This window comes from Hypanus sabinus, chromosome 7, assembly GCF_030144855.1.
Source record: "Hypanus sabinus isolate sHypSab1 chromosome 7, sHypSab1.hap1, whole genome shotgun sequence".
Lineage (NCBI taxonomy): Eukaryota > Metazoa > Chordata > Chondrichthyes > Myliobatiformes > Dasyatidae > Hypanus > Hypanus sabinus.
Window position 1 is genome coordinate 9,159,558 of NC_082712.1, and position 22,694 is coordinate 9,182,251.

General features: G+C 42.0%; 2 protein-coding genes across 3 annotated transcripts in view; one reads left to right on the forward strand and one right to left on the reverse strand.

Annotated features, from left to right (window-relative positions):
* Positions 1-995, reverse strand: part of LOC132396548 (PRELI domain-containing protein 1, mitochondrial-like) — a 64,179-nt gene extending 63,184 nt beyond the window's left edge. The window contains exon 1 of the mRNA XM_059974179.1: positions 123-995. The gene's annotated coding sequence lies outside the window, so the exon portion shown is untranslated. The remainder of the gene's footprint in view (positions 1-122) is intronic.
* Positions 89-20,281, forward strand: haus3 (HAUS augmin-like complex, subunit 3). 2 transcript variants are annotated; one of them, XM_059974175.1, is made up of 5 exons: positions 89-213; positions 3,309-4,319; positions 10,993-11,435; positions 17,164-17,389; positions 19,727-20,281. In XM_059974175.1, the coding sequence occupies exons 2-5, from the start codon at positions 3,405-3,407 to the stop codon at positions 19,952-19,954; spliced, it is 1,812 nt and encodes a 603-aa protein (XP_059830158.1). In that variant the 5' UTR covers positions 89-213; positions 3,309-3,404; the 3' UTR covers positions 19,955-20,281. The 2 variants fall into 2 exon arrangements, with proteins under 2 accessions (XP_059830158.1, XP_059830159.1); XM_059974176.1 differs by having other exon boundaries at positions 138-213; positions 3,319-4,319.
* Positions 20,282-22,694: the final 2,413 nt, after the last annotated feature.

Below are 22,694 nucleotides of genomic sequence, written 5' to 3' on the forward strand. Positions count from 1 at the left end.
CTGTGACATTGACCTCCCACTAGGAACGGCGCTGCGCCTGCGATATTGACCTCCCACCAGCAGTGGCGCTGCCGAAAACCACACCACAAGCTCTAGGCGGGTTTAGTAGCGCAACTTCTTACCACACCACGTCGGTTCGTCGGCTTTGTTTTCCGGTGGCGTGCGTGCTAACGGACAGCAACGACTGAGGGCGGACCAGCGATAGACGGGCAGGTTAGTTTTACTTGTGTTTGAAGTATTTATCTGAACCGCCGCATCAGAGAGGAAAACAAAATGTGAGGCGTGAATCGGACCTGCTCCATTGAACTCAAGTTCTATCGAGGAGAATGGGGGGTGGGACGACCAATGTTTGAAACTCCTCGGCCGTTGCCAACTCGAACCGCACATTAGGCGCTGGAGTGGTCGATGTATTTAAGGGTGCACCCGCACATTTCGTAGGAAACCTACTGGAGCGGACTTGGCGCTTTTTTTCCCCCTTTGGTAGCCAATGGGAGCGCCTCACCCTGCATGGTTGACGCTTCGGCCAATGGGAGCTCCTGAACTCGCGCTGCCGGTTCCTAAACCAATTGGAGCGCCGCATCCAACGCGACTGGCGTCTCAGCCAATGAGGCTAACTGGTCCTGAACCCTCTACGCACAGGGTACTGGGGGGGCCTCGCGACGCGTCTTCCATACGCGGAGCAATGGCTCGGCAGTCGGCTGGGCCAATGAGAGCGCCTCACTCCGCACGGTCGCTAGCTCGACCAATGGCAGCACCATACCAAACCCCACAGGTATCTCGGTCAATGACAGCCTCTCATACAATCCATCCGCAATCCGGGCGTATGGGCGCGCCAAACAAGGTCTCTCCAGCGCTTGGACCAATGGGCGTCCCTCACTCGGCCTCTCATGCGACTCAGCCTATTAACGCCCATTATTTGTCTGCTTCGGCATATCGGCCAATAGGAGCCGCTCACTCGGCTACTCCACCCCCTAGGCAAATAGGAGCCCCGCTTTATGCTTCAGGTCCTCGGCCAATGGGAACACCCCTCCAGGCGTCAGGTCCTCGGCCAATGGGAACAGCCCATCAGAGTTCTGTTCCTCAGCCAATGAGCGTGCCTCATCCGGCTGCTCCTGCTACGCGGCCAAAGGTGCCTCTTTTGGGGATTCGACCAATGAGCGCACCTTATTCAGCTGCTTCGGCGCCTCGACCTATGGGAGCTTCTCTCCAGGCTTCAGCTTCTCAGCCAATGGAAATGCCTCTGTTGGCTCATCGGCCAATGGAAGAACTCCTGTTGGCACCCCGGTCAATGGGCGGACCTCACCTAGGAGCGGTGGCTCCCTGGCCAATGAGCGGCGCTCACCCGGCTCCCCGGCCAATGGGTGGTCCTCACCCAGGTGCCCTGCTTCCCCGGCCAAGGGGGCCGGTACTCCTAGCGGCTTCGGCTCCCCAGCCAAAGATGGCGCCAATACCGGTGTCTTCGGCTGCCCGGCCAAAGATGGCTTCGGCTCCCCGGCCAATTGGGAATCCCCACCCATCCCCTCGCCCAATGGGGAATCCTCACTCGTCCCCTCGCCCAATGGGGAATCCAAACCCGGCCCCTCGCCCAATGGGGAATCCAAACCCGGCCCCTCGCCCGATGGGGAATCCAAACCCGGCCCCTCGCCCGATGGGGAATCCAAACCCGGCCCCTCGCCCGATGGGGAATCTAAACCCGGCCCCTCGCCCGATGGGGAATCTAAACCCGGCCCCTCGCCCGATGGGGAATCTAAACCCGGCCCCTCGCCCGATGGGGAATCTAAACCCGGCCCCTCGCCCGATGGGGAATCTAAACCCGGCCCCTCGCACGATGGGGAATCTAAACCCGGCCCCTCGCCCGATGGGGAATCTAAACCCGGCCCCTCGCCCGATGGGGAATCTAAACCCGGCCCCTCGCCCGATGGGGAATCCAAACCCGGCCCCTCGCCCGATGGGGAATCCAAACCCGGCCCCTCGCCCGATGGGGAATCCAAACCCGGCCCCTCGCCCGATGGGGAATCCAAACCCGACCTCTCGCCCGATGGGGAATCCAAACCCGACCTCTCGCCCGATGGGGAATCCAAACCCGGCCCCTCGCCCAATGGGGAATCCTCACTTGTCTCCTCGCCCAATGGGGAATCCAAACCCGGCCCCTCGCCCAATGGGGAATCCACACCCGGCCCCTCGCCCAATGGGGAATCCTCACCCGTCCCCTCGCCCAATGGGAGCGCCTCGCCCTGCTGCTTCAGCTTCTTGGCCATTGGGTACACCTCATCGACCGCCCCGTCCAATGGGAGCAAATCACCTGCAGCCTTCAGCGTCTGGGTCACTGGGAACAGTGCTGTTTGGGTCTGTACCGATTGGAACGCCCCTCCTGGCATTTCCGGGATCTCGGCCAATGGGACCCAGGATCTATTAGGACCGGGTAAATCTGTACAGCCGCAGTTGTAATGGTTTATAATATTTCTTTAGGATTGAGACTTTAACTGTATTTTGTTCACCCCAACATGTCCATGTTATTCTTTAGAAAAGTTAGCTCTTTAGTACTCAATTTGAAATTAAGCCATTGTTCTACCTATATATTTTTGTAAGATTGTCCATATTTTGGAATGAAATTTGTTTCTGATTATGTATCATACTAAATGCACTCTATTAGAGGTGCTAAAGAATCTGTGAAAAAAATCTGTAAATAATCTTGTATTAAGTTTATAGAGACAAAGGCTTTTAAATGTTTGTTTTAATTGATGGAAAGATGCACATATTGGAATTGCATTTTGAAGTCTGATGAAATTATCAAATTTGTACATTTGTATATTATGGTCAGAATTGAGCATTTCTTGTTACAGGAGTGAGTTTTCAGTGTTCTGTTGATGATTAATAATACAATTCTGTTTAAAAGTGTGAATGAAGCATGATAGATGATTATGTACATTAAATCATTAAATACCCTGTTAATGGTATTTCTGCCAACTTTTTTTGTTAATTTTGTTCCCACCGAAGAAGTGATTTGGAGTTTCTTTAAGTCAGTTATTTAAAAACTTAAAAGGACTGTGCTCAAAATTAAGCTTAAAGCACCTCCAAACCAAATTTTAAAAAAAGTTTCTAGTGGGATAGAACATTGAGCAGACAAGTCATTGTGATCCTGCTCACTGAATCATTGCCACCATATTGGTTTAAATACTGAACGGAAAGGACCCTTTTTCATTAGGAGAATGTTATTGTGATATTTTTGATCTCCAGGCCTTTCTTTTTGTTTCTAGAAATGCTGTTACATTTCTGTAAGTTGAGTTAATATATTGTTTCTGCTTGAGATTAAAACAGATATCCAGCATACCACTTTGTTGCAGTTGGATATTTTAAATCTTCTTTCATTCAGACCCCAGAAAAATTATCATGTACTGACCACAATGAATGGGAGAATATTTGTAGAGACATTAAAGAAAATTGGTTATCCCAATGCCAATCAATTAAATGGGGAGCATTTTGATTGGTGGTTTGACATTGGCGATGAAAGAATGTTTGTAGAATGGTTCTGCAGTACTGTAAATGGACAGAGTGTATTAACAGATGAAGAGTTGAGTGGGCTGGAAAGACTTGAAGTTGAAGATCGCTTGTTGGATCAGAAAGACTTGGATAAGGTCTTGGAGATATGTCCTAAAGATGTGAAGTCAAAATATGGTAATTTGACTGAGCTGACCATTGAGGAGCTGGAAAAGGAAGCTGAGGCACTACAGTTGACTCGAAGTCTTAAAATCCAGCGACGAAATAAGCAACAAGTAATGGCCAATCGGATACATAATTTACCAATGCAGCTAAGGGATGAGGAGGAAAAATGTGCCAGACTGATAAGAGAGACACGTGAACTCCTAAGTGTTGAAAATGCTGAATTAAATCGCACACTGTTAAAGATTCAAGAAGAAGTTCAGGAGCTTAGCTCTACATACTCAAACGTAGAGTCAATGAAGAGAGCAGAGCAAGAGGTTGTCTTCCTGTCACAACTTGTATTGGACCATTATCTGCAGCAAGAAGAGCAATGCACAGCTGCTCTCACAGAATATACCAAGAAACAGCTGTTTAAGGGCATTGCGGAGCTGGTCGGAAGCTCTGATGTGGAAAAGTTTCAGCTGGTGGACTTAACTTCTCAGCCTATACATGGAGAGTGTAATGAGGCCCTTGAAGAATACAGGCAACAAATGGGTCGAATCCAAGCAGCATACAGCAGTAGCCAGCACCAGGTAATTTTGATGAAGGCAAAAGAACAAGGTACGGAGGCTAGACTTCAACACATGGAACAGATAATCTCCTCCATACGAAGCCGAAAGGTAATTTTTATTATTGTATTGGGAAATAATAGTTTGAAACCTTGTCTGTTAGAGGAGCATAATCCTTTGGGTGGAGTGGAGAGTTAGTAATAGTGAATAAAATTGTGCTCTTGGCAGGACTGAGCAAATAATCAGTAATCATTTTAATTTGTAACCAACCCTTGGCTTTTGTAGTGATGTTGAATATAAATGCAAGGAAGTTGTGCATAAAATGCTGACAACACTCTACTGGCCAGGCAGAGATAGAGAATTAACATTTCAGGTTTATAAAATTCTGATTTAATCACCAAATATTGTGCAAGAGGTTATATATATTGAACATAGAACATTGAGAACATTACAGGCCCTTTGACTCACAATGTTGTGTCAACCATGTAAATTGTCTAGAATTTCCCTACCGCATAGCCCTCTATTTTTTTCTAAGCTCCATGTATCTATCTAAGAGGCTTTTAAAAGATCCTATTGTATCTGCTTCCACCACTGCCGCAGGAAGTGCATTTCACACACCCACTTCTCTCTGTATGAAAAATGTTAAGGCTGACATCCCTTCAGTACCCATTTCCAAGCACCTTAAAACTATGCCCTCTCGTGTTAGTCATTTCAGCCCTGGGAAAAAGTCCCTGGCTATCCACACAATCAATGCCCCTCATCATCTTATACACCTCTATCAGGTTATCTCTCATCCTCCGTCGCTCCAAGGAGAAAAGGCCAAGTTCATTCAACCTATTCTCATAAGGCGCGCTTTCCAATCCAGGCAACATCCTTGTAAATCTCCTCTGCACTCTCTCTATAGTATCCACTTCCTTCCTTTAATGAGATGACCAGAACTGAACACAGTACTCCAAGTGGGGTCTGACCGGTCTTTTATAGCTGTAATATTACCTCACAGCTGTTGAACTCAATCGCACAGTTGATGAAGGCCAACACACCATACACCTTCTTTTCAACACTGTCAACCTGCACAGCAGCTTTGAGTGTTCTGTGGACACAAACCCCAAGATCCCTCTGATCCTCCACACTGCCAAGAGTCTTACCATTAATAATGTATTCTGTTTTCAAATTTTCCCTACCAAAATGCTTCACACTTATCTGGGTTGAAATCCACCTGCCTTCTAGGCATCTTATCGATGTCCCGCTGTAACCTCTGACAACCCTTCACACTATCCAAACACCCCCGACCTTTATGTCATCAGCAAACTTGCTAACCCACCCTTCTACTTCTTCATCCAGGTCATTTATAATCACAAAGAGGAGGGGTCCCAGAACAGATCCCTGTAGACAACACTGGTCACCGACCTTCATGCAGAATATGAACCATCTACAACTACCCTTTGCCCTTTGTGGGTAAGACAATTCTGGATCCACAAAGCAAGGTCTCCTTGGATCCCATGCCTCCTTACTTTCTGAAGGAGCCCTGCATGGGGAACCTTATCAAATGCCTTACTGAAATCCATATACACTACATCTACTGCTCCACCTTCATCATTGTGTTTTGTTACATCCTCAAAGAATCTAGTCAAGCTCATAAGACATGACCTGCCCTTGACAAAGCCAAGCTGATTATCCCTAATCAAATTACGCCTCTCCAAAAACTCATAGATCCTGCCTCTCAGGAGCTTCTCCAACAACTTGCCCACCACTGAAGTCAGGCTCAATGGTCTATAATTTCCTGGGTTATCTCTACTCCCTTTCTTCAGAATCAGAATCAAGTTTATTATTACCGGCATGTGATATGAAATTTTGTTAACTTAGCAGCAGCGGTTCAATGCAATACATAATCTAGCAGAGAGAAAAAATAATTTATTAAGTAAATCAATTACAGTATATGTAAATTGAATAGATTTTTTAAAAATGTGCTAAAACAAAACTAGTGTATATTACAAAAAAGTGAGGTAGTATCCAAAGATTCAACATCCATTTAGGAATCAGATGGCAGAGGGGAAGAAGCTATTCCTGAATCGCTGAGTGTGTGCCTTCAGGCTTCTGTACCTCCTACCTGATGGTAACAGTGAGAAAAGGGCATGCCCTGGGTACTGGAGGTCCTTAATAATGGAAGCTGCCTTTCTGAGACACCACTGCCTGAAGATGTCCTGGGTATTTTGTAGGCTAGTGCCCATGATGGAGCTGACTAGATTTACAACCCTCTGCAGCTTCTTTCTGTCCTGTGCAGTAGCCCCTCCAAACCAGACAGTGATGCAGCCTGTCAGAATGCTCTCCACAGTACAACTATAGAAGCTTTTGAGAGTATCTGTTGACATACCAAATCTCTTCAAACTTTTAATAAAGTATAGCTGCTGTCTTGCCTTCTTTATAACTGCATCGATATGTTGGGACCAGGTTAGATCCTCGGAGATCTTGACACCCAGGAACTTGAAACTGCTCACTCTCTCCACTTCTGATCCCTCTATGAGGATAGGTACGTGTTCCTTCGTCTTACCCTTCCTGAAGTCCACAATCAGCTCTTTCATCTTACTAATGTTGAGCGTCAGGTTGTTGCTGCAGCACCACTCCACTAGTTGGTATATCTCGCTCCTGTACGCCCTCTCGTCACCACCTGAGATTCTACCAGCAATGGTTGTATCATAAACAAATTTATCGATGGTATTTGAGCTATGCCTAGCCACACAGTCATGGGTATCTAGAGAGTAGAGCAGTGGGAAAGCACACACCCCTGAGGTGCAACAGTGTTGATCATCAGCGAGGAGGATATGTTATCACTAATCCGCACAGATTGTGGTCTTCCTGTTAGGAAGTTGAGATGCCAATTGCAGAGGGAGGTACAGAGGCCCAGGTTCTGAAACTTCTCAATCAGGATTGTGGGAATGATGGTATTAAGTGCTGAGCTATAGTCGATAAACAGCATCCTGATGCAGGTGTTTGTGTTGTCCAGGTGGTCTAAAGCTGTGTGGAAAACCACTGAGATTGTGTCTGCCATTAACCTATTGTGGCGATAGGCAAATTGCAGTGGGTCCATGACCTTGCTGAGGGGGCAGGAGTCATGACCAACCTCTCAAAGCATTTCATCACTGTCGATGTGATTGCTACCGGGTGGTAGTCATTAAGGCAGCCCACATTATTCTTCTTAGGCACTGGTATAATTGTTGCCTTTTTGAAGCAAATGGGAACTTCTGCCTGTAGCAGTGAGAGGTTGAACAAGGGAGCAACATCTGTCACCCTCCAATCCTCTGGTACTTCCGTCGCAAGAGGCTCAGTAATCTCCTCCCTTGCTTCCCACAGTGGCCTGCAGTGTATCTCATCCGGTCCCGGTGACTTATCTAACTTAATGCTTTTCTAAAGTTCCAGCACATCTTCTTTCTTAATGTGCTTAAGTATTTCAGTCCACTGTAAGTCATCCCCACAATTGCCAAGGTCCTTTTCCCTGGTGAATACTGAAGCAAAGTATTCATTAGGTACCTTCTGTACCTCCTATGACTCCATGTACACTATCGCTCCTGAGTGGACCTGTTCTCAAACTGTTGAGAATAGGACACATCAGTTTATGTTTCTTGGTCCACAGATGGGTATTTCAGGCTCTGTAATTGGCAAATCATCCTCATTTAAAAAATATATATATTTGTATCTGAGGTCTTCGCATCATTGGCAAGAATGCCATATGTTGTCCATCTCTAATTAACCTTGAGAAGGTAGTTAGTGTCTGCAGTCCTCTGGTGGGTGCCACAGTAGCGTAGCGGTTATCAGGATGCTATTACAGCTCGGGGCATTGAAGTTCAGAGTTCAATTCCAGAGTCCTCCGTAAAGAAGTTTGTATGTTCCTTCCTGTGTGCGCGTGGGTTTCCTTCAGGTGTTCCAGTTTCTTCCCATAGTCCAAAGACGTACTAGTTAGTAGGTTAATTGGTTATGGTGAGTTGCCCCTTGATTAGGCTAGGGCTAAGTCGGTGGGTTGCTGGGCGTTGCAGCTCGAAGGCCGGAAGAGCCTCTCCCATATTAAAGTAAAATAAACAAACATAAACCAATAAATAAATAAAATATCACAGTGCTGGTTATCAATAAATGATATATTAACTTTTGATGCAGTAAAAAGGAGATTCACCAAGCTACCTCCTTGGATAAAGGTTGTCCTGCCAGGAGAACCTGGACACCTGGACAATTTGTGTCTCTTCCTTGGGAGTTTTAAGAAGAATGAAGGGTGACCTTACTCAGATATATGAGATCTTAATGGAGTTTGACAGTATAGCTGCTGAGGTTTTCTTTATTAATGATAAGTAACAAACTCCAAACAGCGACAGTAGTGAATCTCTGAAATTCACTGCCCCCTCAAGGTGGTGGAGACTGGATCTTAATGTTAGAGTTCGATAAGTAAAATTGTAAAGTTCGGGGTTATGGTCTACTGCACCTCTGTGAAGATTAGTTTGAGGAACATTTGTTGTGTAGCAAGTAGCTCACAGCATCAGTGATCTGGGTTTAATCCTGACCTGTTCTTAATCTTTATACATTTTTCCTCTGATTGCATGGCTATCTCTCTAGTTCTCCAGTGTCCTCCAATGTTGCACAGATGTACCTGTTGATAAATTGCCCCTGGTATACAGTATAATCAAAACTTGGAAGCAGGTGTGAATGGGTGCTTGATGCTCAGCCCGTTTCCTTACAGTATGATTGAGTATTTTGCTGAATCTGGTTGAAGTCCTTTTCTCAGTTAGTCTGATTTTCCTTTTCTAACAGAATTTGGTCCAACAAAAGCAAATAGTTATTTTTTAACAGAATTTTTGTGCAAGAGCAACAGCATATCACCTGAATAGGAAGGGTTACAGATGCAACAGTTTTTGAACAAGTACCAAATTAGGAAAGGGGGAGGGGAAGAAAAACTTGTGGCAGAAAAGATGTCAAGAGAATTTAAGAAGTAATAATAGATTTAGCATGGATAAAATGAGCAACTGTAGAACCAATAGTTGAATGAGTCATTATTTTCATACTTGTCATTATTGATAGTATTACCTTTATATTCTTCCAGCCCTGAAACATTTCACCACATTCAAGCTGACCACCAAAGACCCATCTAGAATAATTCCAATTTCCAGAACTTGGCCAATAACAGTCTATACCTTGGCTATTTAAATGTTGTGAGCTATTCAATGAAGTGCCACTGAAAGATTACTGGATGTGTTGTGGTTTCTCATGCCCCACAAATGATTAGGAGACGCAGAAGATTCTTCAAGAAGGGTTAAACTTTAATTTGCAAATCAAAGCTGAGACAGTCATTGAGCTAGTCGCTGATTGCCCACTGATCCTCGGACACAGCATTTTTTATAGCAATCTCCTGGTCCATTTGCATTAGCATATGTAATCGGTCTATAGTTGCGTATCACATGTCCACATGTACATCTTGCCACTGTTGTTTCTACCCATTGACTTAATCATGTTCTAATCTACTTCTCTTAGCTACCTTGTCTTCTACATTCTTAATATTTCATTCTCTAGCAAATAGCAAGTTTACATTCTTAATATTTCGTGACTTAATCATGTTCTAATCTACATCTCTTAGCTACCTTTCATTAACACACCATTGTCTTCTACATTCTTAATATTTCATCTTGGATACATGCATAGCAAATAGCAAGTTTCAAAGCTGACTACATCTCTTAGCTACCTCTTATTAACATACCATTGTCTTCTACATTCCTAAGATTTCATTCTCTAGCAAATAGCAAGTCGCAACTTTTATACTCCAATAGATGCAGGGTTGGTGGTGACTAACACAAAACAGAGTTAGAGTTATTTTCCATTTGGCAAACTGTAACTCGTTGATGCAACAGGGATCAGTATGGTGTAGATAACAATAACTGGGTATTCTGGCTTTCACAGTGTTGATAAAGGGGAACTCTCTTTTCCTTGAGTTCTTAACTCATGACAGCAAACCCCTCAATGTATTTTTATTTCAGTTCAGATTGCAATGCAGAACTCTTTTAATAACCCAACGAGGGGTTATTCTACGCAACTTGCTGAATTCCTGACTGGGTGCTTTTGCCATACAGCGTGGAAATAGGCCCAGTGGTCCATGCCAACCAAGATTTCCATCTGCCCTAGTCCTATTAGCCTGTGTTTGGCCCATATTCCACTAAATCTACTATGTACTTGATAAATATCTTTAAATGCTGTTAACGTATCTGTCTCTACCACTTTTTCTGGAAGCTCATTCCATATTCCGATCACTGAGTGTAAAATGTGATCACCATGTTCCTGTAAAATCTCTCCCTTCTCCCCTTAAACCTCAGCACTGTGTGCATTTACCCTTTCTATGCTTCATAATTTTATACACCTCCGTAAGATCACCCCTCCATTTGCAAACCTCCAGTGGGCAAACATCCCAACCTGCTCAACCTCTCTCCATAACTCAGTACCTTGAGTCCAGGCAACATTCTTGCAAATCTTACCTGCTTATGTTGAACTCTACCAAAGAGCTGCAATTGGAAATGTATGAGAAAGTGCTAATGAAACAATCTGTCCCTGTTAGTTCAATGTGCATAGTTTGATTGTTAAATAATTTGATATCTGCCAGCATTAGAGGTATCCTGTCAGCTCACTACCTTCAGCAAAGAACATTTAGAAAATGAAAAAGCACAGATGTTGCTAGGAGAAAGAAAGAAGAATAAACATATAAATTGAAACAATTAAATTGAAATGTTGAAAACTGAAATGTGACTTAATTTTCCATCAGCTGCTCGATGATGCAAGTGGTGCAAAAGTCAAGAAGAACAGTTTGTCCAAAGAACTGACTGTGATAAATAACCAAATTGAACAGCTAGTTAAAAAGGAGCTTCCTGATCTGATTGTCGAGAACACACAACTTTTAAATATGCCGGTTGTGAAAGGGAATTTTGATCTGCAGATGTCTCGTCAAGATTACTATACCTCCAAGCAGGACCAGGTTGCTAGTCAGCTGATCAAACAGAAAGCTCGATTTGAACTACTTCAATTGGCATACGAAATGGAACTGTGTAGACATAGAGAGACCCATCGGCACCTCGAGAATCTGACCACAGAGCTGAATCAACGCAAAGGAGACTTTGACCAGCGTTTGGAAATGCTGTCTGACAAGTCTCTGTTGACAAGTAATAAACAACGGGCCTTAATCGATTCAAGTGATGCCTCTACTATCAGGTAAGGAGGTCAAAATGTACCATTTTCTTGGGTTTTTCTTGTCAGAGATTGTCTATCCAAATGCTGAACTGACAAATGGTAAAAAATAATGAAATTGACAAATAATCAGAATCAGTTTTATTATCACCGACATGAGATGAGAAATTTGTTAACTTAGCGGCAGCAGTTCAATGTAATACATAATACAGCAGAGAGGGAAAAAAATAAATGGAAGCTTAATAATAAAACATGATCACAAAATGTGTGAATTTTTACCAAATATTGTTTGCTTATAACATGCTGTATAAATTAATTTTAATTTGCAATCACTGGTTATTATTTGTTACAAATATGATTTTGATTTGCTTATAATTATTTTAAAGAACAGCATTTTCTTCACTTTAGAAGGCTTGAAGTAACTTCTTGGAGAAAAAGTTGCTTTTTATCAACATTTCATATGTCATCTCTTAATTCTGATTAAGGATAGTTGTCATGGGTTTGTTTATAGTTAATCCCATCTCTCAAATTTGAATATTTTGAGGGAATTGTATGTGCGTGGTCTTCAGTAAGGCTTTTGAGGCCCTGCTTGGTAGGCTGGTACAAATGTTTGTAGTCCATTGGATCCATTGCAGGGTGCAGGTTTAATCCGAAATTATAACTTCTTAGAGAACAAGTTCTTCCTTGTCAACATCTCAGATATCATCTTGAATTCCGATTCCGGGTCTATTTTTTATATTACAAGGGAAAACAACCTCAGCATCTACACCGTCTACCTCCAATAACCTTCTGTTTCAATAATATTCTTAAAATTAGAGTCATAGTGCAATACAGCTTGGAAACAGACCGTTCAGCCCAGCATCCTCTGTGCTAGATCCATTTACTGGCATTTAGCCCATGACTCTCCAAGACCATCCCCTCTATGTACCTGAACAATTTTGCAGTTGTACCTGCCAAGACCACTGGCAGCTCATTCCAGGAACTATAAAGAAGTTAACTTTCAGGTCACTTATTTTCTTCAATGAGTATAGGGCAAACTCACTTAAATCATTCCTTATCAAAAAAAAACTCTTCATCCAAAAAGCAAACTGCTGGAAGAGCTCAGTAGGTCAGGAAGCATCTGTGGAAGAAGAAGAATGGTTGCTGTTTTGGGTTGAGACCTTGTTTTTGGATTGACAGCAGAGTGGAAGGTGGTCTGAAATGTTGATCATCTCTCTACCTACCCAGATACTGTCTGACCAGTTGAGTTCCTCCACGAGTTTTTTTTTTTGTTTGCTCCTGGTTACAGCATCTGTTATCTACCTAAAGTAAGCAATTCAAGATTGAATGGTGTACTAGTTCGGTCTCACTGATGCCCTGTACTGTTGAACCAAGACTTCCCGTTCATGTACCCTTACGACAAACTCAGTGGCCATTTTAATAGATACACTTGTATACTTGTTCATTAATGCAAATATTTACTCAGCCAATCATATGGCAGTGACTTGGTACATAGAAGCATGCAGACATGGTCAAGAGGTTCATTTGTTGTTCAGACCAAACATCAAAATGGGGGAAGAAATGTGATTTTTGACTGTGGAATGATCATTGGTGCCAGATGGGTTGGTTTGAGTATCTGAGAAACTGCTGATCTCCTGGGGTTTACACACACAACCGTTTTTAGAGTTTGCAGACAATGGTGCAAGATACAACAAAACATGCAGTGAGCAGAAGTTCTGTGGGCAAAAACCGTTTGTTAATGAGAGAAGTTAGAGGAGAATGGTCAGAGCAGTCAAAGCAGTTAAGGAAGGTCATGGTTACTCAAAGAACGACAGGCTACAACATTGGAGGGCAGAATGGCATATCTGAACACACAACACACTGAACCTTGAAGCAGTGTATTGGCTACAGCAGCAGAAGACCACAAACACTCAGCGGTGACTTTATTAAGTACAGGAGGTACCCAGTAAAGTGGCCACTTAGTGCAGAAGGACACTTAGTTTATTGAGCCATCTCATTCTACACTAATTTTCCCTGTACGTATTCCCATCAATTTCCTAACATACCAACATTCACCCACGTAAGAGGTAATTTATAGTTTGATATGAAAATGGAGGGTGCTTAAAGTAATGAGCAGCTTGGGTAGTATCTGCGACATTTCCTCCTCTTATTTTATATGTGGAATCATAATTGGATTTCTGACCTGACAAAATGGTTATGTTGATCCAAGACATTACGAATTGTGGTGGAAAACAATTTTTGCTGTTGCTGTGTCAGGATTTAGAATTGTGAGTGTGCAGTCTTGTCTTGTGTTAAGGTTAGGTACCTCACCCCTTATCCAAATAGAGTTAAAGATGAGAAAGTGTGAGGTCAAGCACTTTGGTAGGAAAAATCAAAAGATAGGCTTTTTAGAAATGCAGAGACATAATAGTGGACTTAACAGAGTCGGCCCTCCTTATCCGTGATGGATTGGTTCCGGGAACCCCCGCGGAAAACAGAATTTGCGGATGCTCAAGTCTGTTATTTAAAGTGGAGTAATATTTGCATATATCGTACACACATCCATATACTTTAAATCATCTCTAGATTACTTAGAAATCTAAGTAATACCTAATTAGGTATTAGGTATTAATACCTAATACAATGTAAATGCTATGTAAATAGTTGTTATACTGTAATGTTTAGGAATACGACAAGAAAAAAAACTACTGTACATGTTCCTGTCGCTCACAACACAAGCAGTGAATGAACGAGACACAAGGCGAACAATGATCAGACAATGAGTAAAACTTCTAATCATCTCTAGATTACAGAACTTATAACACCTAATACAATGGAAATGCAATGTAAATAGTTAAACTGTCTTATTGAGAAGAAAAAAAGACTGTACATATCCCTCCTGCTCACAACACAAGCAGCAAGCGAACGAGATGCGAGGCGAACAATGATCAAACAACGAGTAAAACTTGTAATACCCGTACAGTAGTTGTTACACTGTCTTGTTTATGCAGTAAACTTTGGAGGAGGCTCATTAATACTAAAGTCAGGAACTGTGGAGGTTGAGGGCTGAGGATCTTCAAACGTTGAACGTCATGACTTCAGAATTGCGGATGCTTTAGTTAGAAACATTGTTATAGGAAGCTGTCTCTTTTTCTTTGCATCATTAAACAAATCTTGCAGTGGTTGTAGGCATGTTGTTATCCCTCGAGTGACATGGAGGCTTCCTTCCATCAAAGGATCATATCCTTTAACACTTGTGCCTGTTAAAAAACTGCTGCAAATTTTTCAACTGTCCAAATTGATGGCTCTGCCTCCTCTAAATCTTCATCATCATCTTCTGTAGAGCCTTTCAGCAGATCTTCAAGTTCTTCGTTGGTAAGGGTTTCTCTATGCTCTTCTATGTGTTCTTTGACATTGTCCTTGATCATGTCAGAGAAGCCTTCCCCGCTAACTTCCCTTGCAGCATTCGGTATCTCTGACTTCTGCATCAATCCCTGAACTTATTGACTGTCTCATTTCATAGTGGGTTCCAACATGCTTTATGGCATCTACAGCCTCTGCAATAAGCACAATTGCATCTGCAATTGTGAATTTCTTCCATAAATTCATGATGCTGCAGTCAGGGTTAGCATCAAGGGCAGCACAAATCCTCCTGAAGGTGAGGTGGGTAACTTGATGATGCCTTGGTCAAGTGGCTGCGGCAGTGACGTAGTGTTAGGAGGCAGGAACATCGTTGGCCAAGCAGAGAGATTGGGAATGGCCGGGAACATTGTCAACTATGAGGAGGACCTTGAATGGCAGCCCCTTCTCTTCAAGGTATTTCTTCACTTCAGGAATGAAGCACTGGTGGAACAAGAACAAGATCGCTGTCACCCAAGCCTTCTTGTTGTGTTGCCAGAACTCAGTAGGCAATTTTTGTTTCTGTTCTTAAGGTCTGGCGGTTGTTTGCTCAGTAGATGAGTCCTGGCTTGATCATGCGACCGGCTGCGTTGCCACACAGCACCAGAGTGAGGCGATCTTTCCAGGCCTTGAGCCCTGGGGCCTGCTGGGCACTCTTATGGATGTAGGTACGATTGGGCATCTTTTTCCAGAACAAGCCCGTTTCATCACAATTGAAGAATTGCTCTGGAAGGTAGCCTTTCTCTTCTATGAGATTCTTGAGCTCCTCTGGGAACACTGCTGCGGCCTCGGCATTAGCTGATGCCAATTCTCCCGTGATCTTTACGTTCTTGAGGCTGTAGCGCTTTATGTAGACAGCCAGCCTTCTCTTACTAGCCTTAAACTCTTTTCTCTTGCTCTCATAAACCCCATCACAGTAATGCTCATAGAGACTGAGCTTTTTCATGTATAATTTGGCCATCAACAGGGATATGCTTCTGTGACATGTCCTCTAGCCACACACTTAATGCTTTCTCAGTCTTCGCAAGCACTTTATCACGAACCAGAGAGACCATTTTTGCTGTTGTAGGGGCAGCACTAACACTTCCACGAATTTCAGCTTCTTTCTGCTTTATTGTGCGAATACTTGATTCATTCTTACCAACCTTATGGGCCACTTCAGAATGTGACATGCTACTTTTCAAAATATCTAAGATTTCTGCTTTCTCGGTGAGAGATAGCACTTTACACTCCCTTTTAGCCTTTGAGGAATTGCTTTGAACACCTAATTGCTTTTTAGGAGCCATTTTTTCACAGGAACAAAGTAGCACACGAACGAGACGTGAGGCGAATAATGCTCGGATGAGTGCTGGAAGAGCACTTCTGGGTTTTCTCGATACGCGGTTGGTTGAATTCGAGCATGCAGAATTCGCGGATAAGGAGGGCCGACTGTATTCTAGTACTGGAAATACAAGTAACTAATATGCAAGTGCAACAATTAATTAAGAAAGCAAATGCATATTGGGGTTTATTTCTATGGATTAATTTTGAGAGGGCTAGAATTTAGAGTACTGTGAGCAGTTTGGGGCTTCTTATCTAAGAAGGGATGTGCTAGCATAGGGATTGAAATCCCTTGATAGAACGGACATGCAGATGATGTTTCCAATAGTTGGAGAGTCTGACCAGAGGGTACAGCCTCAGAATACAAAGACGCCCCTTTTGAAGAGAAATGAGGAAGAATTTCCTTAGCCAGAGGGAGGTGAACATTTGGAATTTATTACTACAGGCAGCTGTAAGGCCAAGTCATTGGATATATTTAAAGCAGAAGTTGATAGGTTGTTGATTAGTAAGGGGTTCAAAGGTGATAAAGGAGAAGGCAGGAGAATGGGTTGAGAAGGAAAATTAAATGAGCCGTAATCGAGTGGCAGTGTAGACTCGAAGAGCCAAATGGCTTACCTTTGCTTCTATGTCTTATGGTCTTATGGATTTGGATTTTAAAAGTAGAGAAATATTGTTAGTTTACTGTAAATGCTGAACTGTACCTGAATTAATCCATAGTTTTGATCAGCTTATTAAAGGAAGGTACTGGGAACAGGCCAGAAGTGATACTGAGATGAAAAGGTTGTTCTATGAAAGTTATGCCTGTTTTCTTTGGAATTTATAAAAATGTGGGTACTTCATTGAACCACAAGACCCTAAGTGGAAGGAACAAGGTGTATGAAACATTTTGCAACTGGGTGAGTCTCAAGTAAGGGTCATAGGTATAGATAAAGGACAGTTATTTGATGTATGTTGGAATTTCTTTAAATTGGTAAATCATTAGAATTCTCAACTCCAGAAAGATGTAGATTTAAAGCCAAAGGTACATGCTTTTTTCTTCCTTTCTTTATTTCAGACTCTCTGAGATTTTAGTGGGAAGCAACAATCAGCAGCTGTTCAAAACCTACTCTGGTCTGGAGGAGGAAGCCAAAAGTCTCCAGCAGGAAATTGCTGATTTAAAGGACCAGTTGAGAGAAACAATGTGCCAGCAGTCATATCTGCGGTCAACGCTCGAATCTGACATTGAGAAACTTCAGAGTATCATGTATACTGGATCCAAAGAGCTTTTACGGCATTGTGAGGTAACTTACTGCTGATGGTTAATGTGTCGTTCAGAAGTTACAATCTACACCAAGGCTTGCTGTGTTTTTAAGTCTGCATGGGAATCATTTCAAGTTCAGGAGTTCAAGATTGTTACACTACATAAGCGTAAAGGAGAAAAAATAATTGTTACTCTGGATCTGATGCAGCACAAAAATTACAATAAGATAAAGAACACAATATTAAAAAGCACGATAAATACAAATACATAAGGGAGCTTATATTCATAGATTGATTCTATGTCTAATGTGATGCTAGGCACAGGATTGCCTATGAATAAAGTGACTGACAGGAAATGATAAAGTAGTGGTGATGGGGGGGGCGGGTAGAGGTTTTGATTAGCTTTACTACTTAGCGAAAGTAACTGATTTGAGTCTGGTGGTCCTAACATTTGTTGTAGATTTGCACTTAGTTTGGCAGAATTGATCTAAATTTGGTAGCTTCCAGAAAAATTATGTTACTTTTAGAAAATTTGATTATTCCTGTATGGTTTGCATAGCTTGATTTGCTGCCTGGGGAGTTTTTCCTTCTTTTCTGCCTCTGAATTTAACTTTATTTTTGCCTATCGCAGAGGGTTTTGAAAGAGTTTCTGTTGGAGACTGTTGATCAGACAGAATGGATTACAATCTGTCTTTCTTGGAGGGATCAGTGAAAACTGATGTTAATTGAGGATAAGAATGTCTGGCACAGTAGCAAGGGGTGGAAGGAGTTTTATACTTTGGTTTATAATATCTGATCTTGGTGAGTTTGATGCAAACTGACTAAATGTTTTCCTCCCTTTGAGTAAATGCCAACTGCATGTAAAATGAGAATACAGATGAGAGTAGATCATGTGGCTGTTTCAGGCAGTTTGAACATGGTTCCTCTGGTCTCAATCTCCTCAATTTACCTGATCATTTCCTGTAACACTCATCTGTCCTTTAGATTGAAAATGAATCATCTTAGTCTTGAACATATTTGTGATTCAATGTGTTCTCTCGGGTAGAGTGCTCTTAAGCTTGAAAAGCTCTCAAACCTCATGAGCCTCTCAAAGAAATTTCTGATTTGTCTTAAATGTATAAATAAACCCCTTATCCTGAAATTGTGCTCCCAGTTCTAGGTCTGTTCAGCTTAGGAAAATGGAGGACTATGCGGTAGGGAAATTCTAGGCAGTTTCTAGAGTAGGTTACATGGTTGGTACAACATTGTGGGCCAAAGGACCTGTAATATGCTGCAGATTTCTATGTTCTTTCTTTCCCTAACCAACAAAATTATGGAAGGTGAGGGTGGGGAGGGGCAAAAGGTGGAAAAACTGATTGGATAGCTCCTTTATAGACCCAGCACAAGAAGATTTCTCTTTCAGTCTTGAATCATGGTAGATCTCCACACTCCTCGCATTCTGATCTCTCGAATGTCTTTGACTTTTAACTGCTCCACCTCTAATGACCATTCCTTCAGTTGCCATGGGCTCAAATGATTAACATGAGGGGGCATTTAAGGTGCTTGGAAGTAGGTACAGAGAGGATGTTGGGTAAGTTCTACACAGAGTGATGAGTGCATGGTATGCACTGCCTGTTGATAGATACAATAGGGTCTTTTAAGAGACTCTTAGATAAGTACATGGAGCTTAGAAAAATAGAGGGCTATGCGGTAGGGTAACTAGGCAGTTTCTAGAGTAGGTTACATGGTTGGTACAACATTGTGGGCCAAAGGGCCCGTAATGTACTATAGATTTTTATTGGAAGGGACTGAAACGATTCTCCAGAAGTGCTGTCAGCAATATACTGCATCCCTTGTCGAATTTTCCCTTTCCCTTTTAATTACTTGTACAGATTGTTTCATGTATGAGGACACTTATATCTCTCTGTAAAATGTCTTGCTGCTTCTTGTCTCTCACAAAGCAATCTAAACAAATTTCTTGTGCCCCTGTAAATAGTCACTATATCTTCTATCCATATAAACCATATTCTGCTTTTCAATCTTCCTACCAAAGTAGCCATTTTCTCAATTCCTTACTTTTTGTGTATATATTTGTGGATAGGATATGTAAGTTGCAGGTAATGTGACATTACATATTCTTAATTAAGTGTTTATTTCAAGATTCAAGATTGTTTATTGTCATTCTTTAGTACAAGCATGTAGAGGAGAACAAAATAATTGTTATTTTGGAGCTGAAGCAGCAAAACAAAAACAAAATACACAACAATTAAACAATTTAAATACAAAAGCTATACTCTAAAACAATGTGAAGTAAGCAAATTAATTACAGTTTAAGATGTTTCTGGTGATTAGTTATAACCTCCATTGTTATCTATTTAAACTTTCTGTTTATTTTGAAGGAACTATCAGAACCTCTTCAAAGACTGGAAAATCAATTGCAGCGACTACCCCAGATCATCAGAAATATAGCTGATGACATAAAGTCAAAACGTCAAATGTTGGCGAGCAGCTTCAGCTGTAGAGGCGAGAGAATTCTGTATGTTCATTTCTTCCAAGATCCTGATCAGCTGAAGAAAATTGTGGAGGATCTAGAGCGGAAAGTTCAGTCTCAGGGCATTGGATTGTAGAGTTGATGTGTAACTTCAAGTAGAAAACAGTGTTGACAGTGTGAATGCTCCTCTGTATAATAACTTCTTTTAAGTTGTGGTTACTTGTATAGTGATGAACATTAAAAAAATGAAGAGAATCCTAGATTTGTAATCCTTCATCCCATCATATGAATTCTTTTTGAACATTTTATGTAATGCTTTTCAAACTGTTTTTTGCCTGAAATGTATATGACTTTAACTTCAATTTCATTAAATAGCAGCTTTAGGCATATCTGTATTGAGCAGAACTTTGATCTTTGTGTTTCATGGTTAATAATCATAGATAAATAAAGTATTTAAATCTGATTTCTACATTTTAAATCTACAGTAGAATTGTTTTGCTATTATGGTAAAATAAATTTGGCATGACATTCTGCATTTGCCATTCTAAGATACTTGAGAGCCAATGGACTACTGAAGTGTTCTTGCCGTTTATAAGCCAATAAGACAAAGATTTGATATCAAAGTCCAATTTTGTGTGGTAGAAGCTAGAGCTTCATGTCGGTCATTACAATAAAGTAGCGGTTTGGTTACATTATTAGGATAGGATAGGTGAATCAAAATTTGGACTGTGGTTATGTAGAGGTTAGTGTGATACTATTATGGTATGTGGAGTCAAGAGTTCAGAGTTCCTGCTGCTGTCTGTAAGGAATTTGCTTGTTCTCCCCATAAACGTGTGTTTCCTCCGGTTTCTTCCCACAGTCCAAAGATATACTGGATAGTAGGTTAATTGGTCATTGTGATTAGGCTTGGGTTAAATAGGTGGGTTGCTGAACACTGGTTTGTTGGGCCGGAAGGACCTGTTCTGTGCTGTATCTCATATATATTACATTTATATCTGAGGCATTTTACAAATTAGTTAATTTAGAAAGCCTGCAGTTTCTGTAACGATGACCATTGGAATGGAATTGGAATCAGGTTTATTATCACTGAATTACGTCATGAAATTTGTTGTGCAGCAGCAGTACAATGCAGTACATAAAAATATACTGTATATTATAATGAATAAAACAAGAAATGGGTATAAAAATATAAGATATAGGAGTGGGAGTTGGCCATCCGGCCCATCAAGCCTGCCCTGCCATTCAATAAGATTGGCTGATCTGTCCATAAACTCAGCTCCATCTACCTGTCTTTTCCCCATAACCCTTAATTCTCCTACTATATAAAAATCTATCTAACTGTAAATTAAATATATTTAGTGAAGAAGCCTCAACTGCTTCCCTGGGCAGAGAATTCCACAGATTTACCACTCTCTGGGAAAAGCAGTTTCTCCTCATCTCTGTCCTAAGTCTTCTCCCTTGAATCTTGAGGCAATGTCCCCTAGTTCTAGTCTCATCTACCAATGGAAACAACTTTCCTGCTTCTATCGTATCTGTCCCTTTTCTATGTTTCTATAGGATACCCTCTCATTCTTCTGAATTCCAGGGAGTATAGTCCCAGGTGACTCAATCTCTCCTCAGGTTAACCCCTTCATCTCTAGAATCAACTTGGTGAACTTCCTCTGCACTGCTTCCAAAGCCAGTATATCGTTCCTCGAGTATCGAGACCAGAACTGCACACAGTACTCCAGGTGTGGCCTCCCCAGTACCCTGTATTGCAGCATGACCTCCTTGCTCTTGAATTCAATCCCTCTAGCGATGAAGGCCAACATTCGGTTTGCCTTCTTTAATAATCTGTTGTACCTGCAAGCCAACGTTTTGGGATTCATGCACGAGCACTCCCAAGTCCCTCTGCACAACAGCATGCCGCAATCTTTCACCACTTAAATAATAATCTGCTCTTCTATTATTCCTTCCAAAGTGGATGATCTCACATTTACCAACATTGTATTCCATCTGCCAGATCTTGGCCCACTCACTTAACCTATCTATATCCCTCTGGAGACTTTCCACATCCTATGTACAATTTGCTTTTTCACTCAGTTTAGTGTAGTCTGCAAATTTTGCTATGCTACACTCAGTCCCCTCTTCCAAATCATCAGTGTAAATGGTAAACAGCTGCAGGCCCAGCACTGCCCCCTGCAGCACCCCACTCACCACTGGCTGCCAACCGGAGAAACACCCATTTATATTGACTCTGCCTTCTGTTGGTCAACCAATTTACTATTCATGCCAATACACTTCCTCCAACTCCACGCATCCTTATCTTATTTATGTCTCTTATGCGGCACCTTATCGAACGCCTTCTGGAAATCCAAGTATACGACATCCACCTGTTCCCCTCTATCCACTGCACTCATTATGTCCTCAAAGAACTCCAGTAAGTTTGTCAAACAGGACCTGCCCTTTCTGAATCCATGCTGTGTCTGTCTAATGGAACCACTTCTTTCTAAATGTTCTGCTATTTCTTCCTTAATGACAGCTTCAACCATTTTCCTGACTACAGATGTTAAGCAAACTGGCCTATAGTTGCCCGTCTTTTGCCCACATCCTTTTTCAAAAAGTGGCATGACAGTTGCTGTCTTCCAATCTGCCAGGACCTGCCCAGAGTCTAGAGAATTTTGGTAAATGATTACCAATGCCTCTATTATAACCTCTGCCTCAGCACCCTGGAATGCATCCCATCAGGACCAGGAGACTTATCTATCTTCAGGCCCTCTAATTTGCTCATCACAATCTTTTTAGTGACAGTGATTTTATCAAGGTCATCACCTCCCTTTTCATCCGTAACATCCTTTGGCATATAAGATATGTCCTCCACCATGAAGACCGACACA